This window comes from Lygodium microphyllum, chromosome 4 (assembly GCF_053477565.2).
Source record: "Lygodium microphyllum isolate KBCC chromosome 4, Lygodium_microphyllum_v1.1.10, whole genome shotgun sequence".
Lineage (NCBI taxonomy): Eukaryota > Viridiplantae > Streptophyta > Polypodiopsida > Schizaeales > Lygodiaceae > Lygodium > Lygodium microphyllum.
This window is the reverse complement of record NC_141138.1, coordinates 109898063-109907057: the sequence shown is the minus strand read 5'-3', so window position 1 is coordinate 109907057 and position 8995 is coordinate 109898063. Positions and strand designations below refer to the sequence as shown.

General features: G+C 41.9%; 1 protein-coding gene across 6 annotated transcripts; it reads right to left on the bottom strand.

The window, feature by feature from the left end:
- Positions 1–1739: 1739 nt before the first annotated feature.
- LOC148037467 (BEL1-like homeodomain protein 1) lies at positions 1740–7625 on the bottom strand. 6 transcript variants are annotated; one of them, XM_087676420.1, is made up of 7 exons: positions 5745–6214; positions 5568–5662; positions 5387–5461; positions 3638–5281; positions 3089–3456; positions 2905–2965; positions 1740–2738 (listed from the first exon to the last, which is right to left on the bottom strand). In XM_087676420.1, the coding sequence occupies exons 4-7, from the start codon at positions 5006–5008 to the stop codon at positions 2037–2039; spliced, it is 2502 nt and encodes an 833-aa protein (XP_087532546.1). In that variant the 5' UTR covers positions 5009–5281; positions 5387–5461; positions 5568–5662; positions 5745–6214; the 3' UTR covers positions 1740–2036. The 6 variants fall into 6 exon arrangements, with proteins under 6 accessions (XP_087532546.1, XP_087532547.1, XP_087532549.1 ...); XM_087676421.1 differs by lacking the exons at positions 5568–5662; positions 5745–6214 and adding an exon at positions 7196–7625; XM_087676423.1 differs by lacking the exons at positions 5387–5461; positions 5568–5662; positions 5745–6214 and adding an exon at positions 7196–7625 and having other exon boundaries at positions 3638–4971; positions 5052–5281.
- Positions 7626–8995: the final 1370 nt, after the last annotated feature.

Genomic DNA, 8995 nt, shown 5'->3' with positions numbered 1-8995 from the left:
ATTCCCACCCTAAATTCTCCAAACCCTTCAAATATTTGCTTCTCACTATTGGATTGGTTATCAATGATGTCTGGCCAAGCCAAACAATTGAAAAGAAGTCAACAACAAATATCGTTTCCTCATCTAAGAAAAATGTTATTACTAGAGATGGGTGACATTTGGGCCAAGCACATGTTGGGATGCATTTCATTGTTTTTCCCAGTAAATGTGTACTCCATAGCTTATACGATGTAGGCCATCACAAAGTAAGAGCATAATTAATATCTAGCTAGAAGATGTGATCCGTTTTGTAGGTATATGATATTTTTATGTACAATCTTGACAAATTGCTGGTGTAATTGCTTTGTTCAATCATAAATTACAATCAAGTATTACATAATATGGTCACATATATGAATCTTTTAAATGCCAATCAAACATCTAAATTCATTCAAGCTACTTGTAGCTTTTCACACTCATGTTGCATGCACCTTAATAACTATATTTTTGTATACTAGAGTAGTTTAAGTTGTAGATCATAACATGCAACCAAACACCTCAAATTGGAAACCTTGAATAAAAAAGATGATACGTTTGATTTACAAATAAAAGGGATGATGATTGTTTGCAAGCTGAGAAGCTAATATGGTCCCTTTACGATTGAGATTATTTAAAGAACAAGATAGCAAGAAAATACCAAGGGTAATGGTGCAAGCAAAAGAAAAAGCACTTATCACTACCTCACATCCAATAAACCCATACATGAATACAACCACACAATTACAAGCATCAAAATCCTCAAAAATGCATGCACATGCTTCTCCTAACACAATGCTTTAGCCAATTGTGTGAAGAGACACCAAACATCATGCACAAATAATTGGGCACCCATAACTTATTTTGCATATGCATGTAGACAATTGCCACTCCACTCCACCTACAAGCACCCTTCCTAGTAAGGGCATCAACATTTATGCATTCAATAGTCACATTTGCACAATTTGTCGAGAGCATCGATTCCACAAATGTACTCCACTCATAAAAGATAAAAGTACATAGGCCAACACATATTACAAGTACAACAGATTTGCACACATGCAAGTATATTAGGCACATATGCACACTTCCAAAGGACATAGGCCTAGTTGTATTGTGCATCTAAGGCACATTTGCATACTCCCACTGCATCTACACATCATATAAGGTGTTTTTTTCCTTTTGCAAGTTCTTGTATTATTTGATTGGGCTTCAACCAATGGTAGATACACCCCTAATTGTGGAGACACCAAATTGTGGGTATTGAACCTTAGGCCCTTCCACAACTATAAGCACACATACACTTACCATCCAGTATATACTTGCATATATACTTGTATATGTCATAACCACATATATAATTATAGATGCATGTATATAACATGCAATAAACATTTGCAACTTCTTAAGGCCTTCAAACTGATCATGCATCAATATACATTTGCAACTGCTTAAGGCCATTAAACCGATCATGCATCTACTACTAGATACACCACATGCAGGTTGCTGAATACACACAATCAACTGCATTATACATATACCCATTTGTCTTGGCTGGGAAACACTAAGAGGCATAACCAAACATGTGGTCAATGGAGTGTAGCAGTTGTATTGTCCTACTAAACATGCTGATTAACCAAATAAGAAGTTGGTGCAATCATAAAGTCTATTAAAGCTTTGTGTTTAGGTCATTAACTAGATATACTGATTAATCAAATAAAAAGTTGTAGCGAGACATGCTCATTAAATTTTGCTACCATTCACATCAGTTGGACAAAACTATATCTAGCAGGAAATTTGAAAAGCTTCTGATGCAATGCAGAAAATACATGTAATGCTTGCTGCTGATTGTATCAGACCTGAATACATACAGCCAGATATCAATGCACCTTGATGCATCAGGTGCACAGAGAAGTACATTTGGATAAGGCTAGGGCTTAAAAGATTGGAACAACTCAAACTACCGAGTTGGCAATGGAGCAATAATGACCTGAACAACTGCAAGTTGTTAGGTTTTCTGGTCATAGGCCAGCTCCAGCAAAGTGAGAAAGAAGACCCTGTTGCTGGTGCTGATGAAGGTAATAATGCTGGTGTTGAGCCTCCACAAGGGATAGAGAGTCACAATGCTGAAGCCCAAGCGTAAGGGACACATCATTGTATCCTGCTGGAACAGTAGAAAACCCTCCATCTTCCTCACCCCTACCCATCACCCCTAAATGGAAGGTTTCAAGACCGGAACCGAAACCCCTGATGTGAAAGTTCTGCTTGTTCCCATTGTCGAGCCCTTCTTCCCTCCCAGCTCCCTCCAATTTTACACCTTCTGGTAAGGGATCCATACCCAAGCCATTCCTGGACTTCTTTGCCCCACGTAAAAGATGAGGATCTGCGACATCCAAAGCAGCTACTTGTGCTAGCATATTGTTTGTGACTGCTCGCTGGTAGTCTGACACTATCTGCTCATCAGTTACTACAGCCTCATCACTACTGTCAGGTTCAACTCTTCCATGTTTATATCCTTGACTGCTGCTATCGAATTCCACTACATTTTGCTGATTGACTATACTTGCAGTACCACTCTTCAGGTTGTCACAGTCCTCCCTGTGAAGATTTGATCTATTGCACCGACTTGCATTCACATCAGCATCCTTTAGTTCTTCCAAATACATTTCTTCAACCATGGGTTTCCAAAGCCTTACCCTGGCATTGATAAACCAGTTGGACACCTATCCAAATGCAATATCATCCACAACCAACGATTAGTGAATAGAAATTTGCAGTATATTTCTGCTTCGTTTTGTAGAATGTACAGATTACCTTTCCAATACCAAATTCGAAGCTAGAATGATCAAGTAAAATCTTATACAATAAGTTATGCTTGCAGGTCATCACCTGGTTTCTAGTAAGCCCAGTCTGCTTGGCCAGCATATGTTTGTCAGCATCCTTGGGGTACCTGCAGTATTTCCACAAGCAACATGGGACTTCAGTAACTGCCTCCCAATAATACGACTTTCAAAGGTTTACAATTGAGACAATACAGCATACAGAGGGTCAACTAGTGCTGCTGGTGGCTTACGGGTGAAGAAAATGCTCAAATAACCAAGCTCTTAGAACTACAACGGCACGCTCAGGCAAACCCCTTTGTGGCCGCCATGTGTGCTGCGGCACCATTCCAAGACGCTGCAGAGCTGCTTGTTGATTTATCTGCTGGTCCACACAATGTAGACGTCCAAAACTTATGAGTGGAAAATCTTCCTCTCCCAACGCTCTGCTTGCAGACCGAATTTGTTCACCAATTGCATCTCTAAGGCTGCGGAAATGCTTTGATATGGTCTGTAGAGCCAATGAAGTATACATTTTGGCAGCACCAAACCCTGCTGCAGCTTCAAAAGAATTCACCACTGTCTGCATTTGATTGTAGTATTGCTTGTATCTGCGATCTACCTGCAAGATTCATGTGTGTCATTTAAGAGCCATATAGCCTTGTAATGAATACAGGCTACGAGAACAATGACACACCAATTCAACGGCACTGTTGAACATATTCACACAAAAAAACCACCATAATATCACAGCACAACAGGAAATGAACGGATACCATCATACTGGAAGAGAGCTATATCACCTCATCAAGCATGGCCAACAACCTTGCTTTCTTTGTTTGAAGTTCTTGACTTCTCTGTGATGTGTGCTCAATAATAGTGGAAATCTTCTGTTCAGGATCAGAAACAGTACTTAGTGCAGATTTGAAACAGGCTACTTGCTCCTTATGTGAAGCACCAGTGACCTTTTCTGATAAGCTTGCAGCCTTTGAGAAGGAGCATTCTGTAAGAGAGCTGGGCATGGAAGATTCCAAATGACCAAGTCTCAATGAGTTGTTATTCACACCACGCCCAACACTGACAAGTTCCTCGAGAAGTGTTTGTGCTGCTCTTAAGTACCGTGAACCACTGAATACACCTAGTCCTGCAAACATCTGAAGATTTGTTTCCAGAGGCACAACAGTGTTGCTTCCATTCGGCACAGACTTTTGATAGCCAGAACCCAAAACTCCAAAAGGCCCAACCCATGTTTCCATTTGTCTGTCCCCCTTTCTTCCACTACCATCGGCAGAAGTATGCACTGCCTCTGGAGAGCTGCTTAATCCAGATCCAATTGGTTGCCCATTATCATAGTGCAGCTGTTGCAACTGAGGTGTGTGTTGATGTGGTGACAGAGACAAGGATAAATTTTGACTAGGCCTGGATAAGGGTTGTGAGTTGTCTATACTTAGACCAAGGGCAACAACATTGCGAAGTACCGATGCCTGCTCAATGTGAACTGACGGGGGCCTGGAGTTGAATTCAATTACTCCAGATTTCAGATGAGACTCCGGTTCCATTTGTGTAGGCTTGGCAACCAGTCGCTGATCAATAGTAGATGGTAGGAATGCAAACTCATTTACTGTAGACCAGTTGTACCCATTACTGGTGACATGATTTGAAAGTGGGTTTGCTTGAGCATGTGCCACATTTGTGTTATATGTAGCTGCAAAGGAGCTGTGTGTAACTGCAGGTGGAGGAGGAAATCCAGTGAGATTCTGCTGTTGCCGGTTGATACCATCAACAGACATGTTTTGTGCAACTTCATGAGAGAAAAGTAATGTGTTGGGCACATGTACAGCATCTGGGTACCCAGTGAAACTGGCATCTACAGGCCGCAGACCCTGCATTGTAGCAGGCTGTACACTTGCTCCTCGCAAGTATGCAACCATATGATCTCTATTTTCTGCCCCTAGAGTGCTTCCTAACCCATCAGTGAATGTCATGCAAGAGGTAGAAGGAAGTGTCACTTGTAAGTTCTGACCAGCTGTATTAAATAGCTCTACCTCACCCCAACCTGCTGGCTTAGTTGAAGCAACACCTGCCCCAGTAGGAAAGCCCCTGTCTATGCCCTTCACTCGACCAGCCAATAGTTCATCTGCAGAGGTGAATGCGCAGGTGTCAAATGATACCATCTGCCCGTGCTTGCAGATTATCAGATTATCCCTGAAGGTTTACCTTCCAAGAGCACTGTTTCCAAACGATCTTTATCACGTTGTTCAAAATAGATCTTCCAGAATTATTACAGGACCTGCCAGCCCAGAAACTCTGCTCAAATAGAGGACCAGCAGTAGGTCTGCTAGGATCATATTTGCATAGGCTAAAAGTGAAGACGAGTAGCTTTTGATAGGTAAAAAAGGCTCAAAAAACTGTAGGTCCTCTGTTTGGAATAGAAATGTCTCAGCGACCTGTCATGTAAGTACAAAGGCACCAAGTTAACATTGACCAGAGCTCTGTATGAAAATATACTGTCATTGTTGCAACAAAAATGATAGCAACACTCAAAACAATACCATTTTGAATCAATAAAACAATGTTTATGCTCAACAACATTCAGCAACAATAGCATGCCTAAGCGCCCTAGGTTCCTGCATAAGCCCTGTCAAATCAGTAAATAAAGAGAAATTTCGATATCAAACGGTTGTGAACCAACTAGACCAATGCAGCTAGTATTATAACATAATACAGAACAACCAACAAACAGATCAAGCGTCCAGCTGGTAAGATGCAGTGGCCTCTGATAGGGTAAAGTCATTGAAGTTCCGCCACCATTTTCTCCTCATACAACTCTGCTCTCCTACAAAATAGTCTCAAGCTTCAATTCTGTTTTCGATGTAAGCAAATATATGATGGAAAGAGGCTAGAGCTTGCCATTTCAATTATGTTTTTTCGACTTGTGTTTTCTGGTTGCTTCCAATGAGCTGCCATTGTATTTTTAGCTGATGCATGAAGCCCGGGGAGTAACATCTCCTTATAACAGGTTGACAACTGCCCTCTACAATTGGAAAACTTGCATTGGACCTAGGTGACTCAAACCCACCAACCTACTGACTGATTCTAAGCCACCTGTTAACAAAAGAGACCTATGTGCAGTTTTATAGGTGACGATCAGGATTGTGAGAAGCTCAAAGCATGCTTGCTTATTTTGCTTCATTCAGTTCACTTGTTAGAACACCATTAGTAAGAAGCACTTAAAATAAAACTAGGGGCATCAAGAAGCTAATACCCTCAGGAAATGAACTTAACAATGGGCCAAAGAGCATGTATGCTAATCATGGTGGAATCTAGAACAAGCCACTCCAATTCCAGACTCTTCAATGTACACACTACTGAAGGGCATATGAATTCTGTGCATTTACCGATTGTTTGGGTGTTTTGGCCATGGACTATCAATGCCCACAGATAGTTCAGTATGAGAGTGATGGGATTGAATCCTTATAATCATCAATGCGGCATTCACATGATCTAGAGGCCACCCCCTGCAGAATAAAAGTGTTCCTGAGAGGGTATGCTTGGGCGCCGCACCTCAAGCAACTGCAAGGCCTAGGGGAGCCCCTCAACTTTATCCAGGGACTTTCCAAGCACAACCACACCGCCATGGGCTAGCTGGGAAGGACCAGGAAAGGAAATTCTCTTCCGAAGTTGGTTGGAGGATACAGAGACGTATGATGGGAAGGAATCGCACAGGCATTTTGAGTTCAGCAAGACTGGAGTAAAAGTGCGATCAGTATAAAGCACAACTACCAGAGAGACTCATAACAGGCACGGGGAAAAACACAAACCCTAGCATTAGCTACCAATAAATGAACTGCGATGTTCGAACCATCGTCAACTGCATATTCTTTGCGTGACACTAAACACAGGGCGTCGAGTAGCCCGCTCGGGCTCTATAAACACTCATCCATTGCATATTTTTTGCACATTGCTACAAACGATAGAAATTCGCTTGTCGGAATTGCCCTCGTACTGCAATTCTCTGAAACTAGTCTTCGGACATGATCGCGAGTCATCACAGAAGAGCAAAGGTGAAAATAGATCTCACACACACGCCCAAAATGAGAGTGTGATCATGAGCTACGGTGTGCGACAGAAGCTCGAAAATATGCGTGAGATTCGTGAATTTTGAATGGCTTTCTGTGATTAAGTCTACTGAGGGGCAAAACAAACTTTGTGATTGAGAGAGATTTCGTGATCAGAGACATGATGCAGTGTAGTATGATAGTGTCTACATGAAAACACCGGCACGTTAACACTGGAATCATGGCATAATTCGGAGGGGGGGGAGAGATAGAGAGAGAGAGAGAGAGATGGGAAGAGCTTACTGATGATCAGTGAGGATCATGGGATCAAGGTTGGCATGTCAATCCAAGCAGCTTGTACAGCAACTGATCTACTCTCCTTGACGCAGATATGTCTAGGCAGCAGGAATCTCTCTCTCTCTCTCTCTCTCTCGTGTTGATGAAAGGGGGGGGAGGGAGAGCATGCAGGTGTGAGACAGCACGTGTTGAGGGAGGGAGTTGCAAAAAGAGAGAGAGAGAGAGAGAGAGAGAAAAGTAATACGAGACCGGCTGGCTGCAAGACGATGAGTCTATACCCGCTGATGGTTCGGTCTATAACAGCAACAAAAATTTATGTTATGGTTGAGACTTGAGAGAGAGAGAGAGAGAGAGTGAGAGGGGGGGAGGGAAGATGGCGAAAGCTTGCTTATTCAAACGTGCGATCTGAGAGAGAGGGCCCTAGGGGAAAGAGAAGAGAGATTTGTGTCAGAAAGAGAGAGGGAGGGAGAGAGAGAGAGGGGGGGTGGGTTGTCCTTGACTCCAGAGAGAGCAAAGTGCCATACCCTTAAGGGAGTCCTCTTGAGAGAGACAGAGGAGTCAGGACACAGAACCACAGAGAGAGAGAGAGAGAGAGAGAGAGACTTGAACAAAAGAGCTCACAAGTCGCACCTAATTTAGTCCTGGCCATGGGGCCACCCTGATAGTGAAAGCAATCATAAACCTAAAAGATACCCTAGCCCAAGATCTCAAAAAGATACATGTAGGCTAAGGTAAAGGGGAAAATAAGGATTAAGGATGTTGTGATGATCATCATGCTGATGAGATGATGATGGTCATGATGATAAGGAAGGCTAAAAGGAGCTTCCACAAGGTTAGCTTAGGACCTATTCCCACCAAACTCCTATTCACAATCAGGTTCAGAACTTCCTTCTTGAATCCACAAGTTCACATAGTTGGAGAGTTTGCAATTGGTTTGTGAAACAGCCAATGGATGAGGGCATGGCCCTAAGTGGTTCTTGGTGGAACATGACTGGAACAATATGAGTAAATAACACGCATGGTGAGTAGAACTTCTGGAAGGCATCTTCTGCCCCCCCCCCCCCCCCCCAAAGCTTTTTTTCATAAAGTTCAAATTTATTTGTTTCTAACTAGCTATTGCAAGTCTACTTACAACCAATTCTAGGTCACCATCTAAAGCATGTGGCCTTAAATCAATTTTTGGGTGTAAAACATATTTGATCCCTGGGTCATCACCCTAAAGCCAGTATGAACAAGTCTTTCGTAACCCTAAAGAAAGAGCTTGTCTAAGAAGAGTACCTTTCAATACAATAGTCCAGTTGCAAAGGAGTACATTATAAGAGACCCAACTCCAACTTCTAGTAGGAATGTGATGGTTCTAGCAAGGAACTCCAACTTCTAAAAGTGATGTGTTGGTTCTAGTAAGGGATTTCATTATTGTGCAACCAATAGAAAAATGCAACTAGCAAGAAAGTTGTGATCTTAGCTTGAAAACAAGAATTTGATATATGATGAATGTAGCTTTTTCATGAATATTGTATTGAAAGAAGGGGACTTTTTGCAAGGTATCAACACCAACAAACACAAATGACATTGAAATCCATGTGGTTACTAATACTTGATATAATTAAAGCATAACCAACCAAACAATGAGGCATATTGTGATCGTAGTTGTGTCATAGGGTGTCTGTAAGGTGGTTCATAGTTATGCTAGCAATTGCATGAATAATTCTCTCTTTATAGTTAGTTTCAAAACTAGCAACACTATAAGGGATTAGGCTTGTAGACAGCATCACATATGCATTTCTTGAACTAAGAAAAAAAGTT

Bases quoted from the DNA above. Each gene is read 5' to 3' on its own strand.
- LOC148037467 (XM_087676421.1), bottom strand. From the start codon at position 5,008: ATGGTATCATTTGACACCTGCGCATTCACCTCTGCAGATGAACTATTG. The intron at 2,966-3,088 runs GTAAGCCACCAG...GAAATACTGCAG, and splicing joins TTTGAGCATTTTCTTCACCC to GTACCCCAAGGATGCTGACA. The intron at 2,739-2,904 runs GTGATGACCTGC...GCATTTGGATAG, and splicing joins CTGGGCTTACTAGAAACCAG to GTGTCCAACTGGTTTATCAA.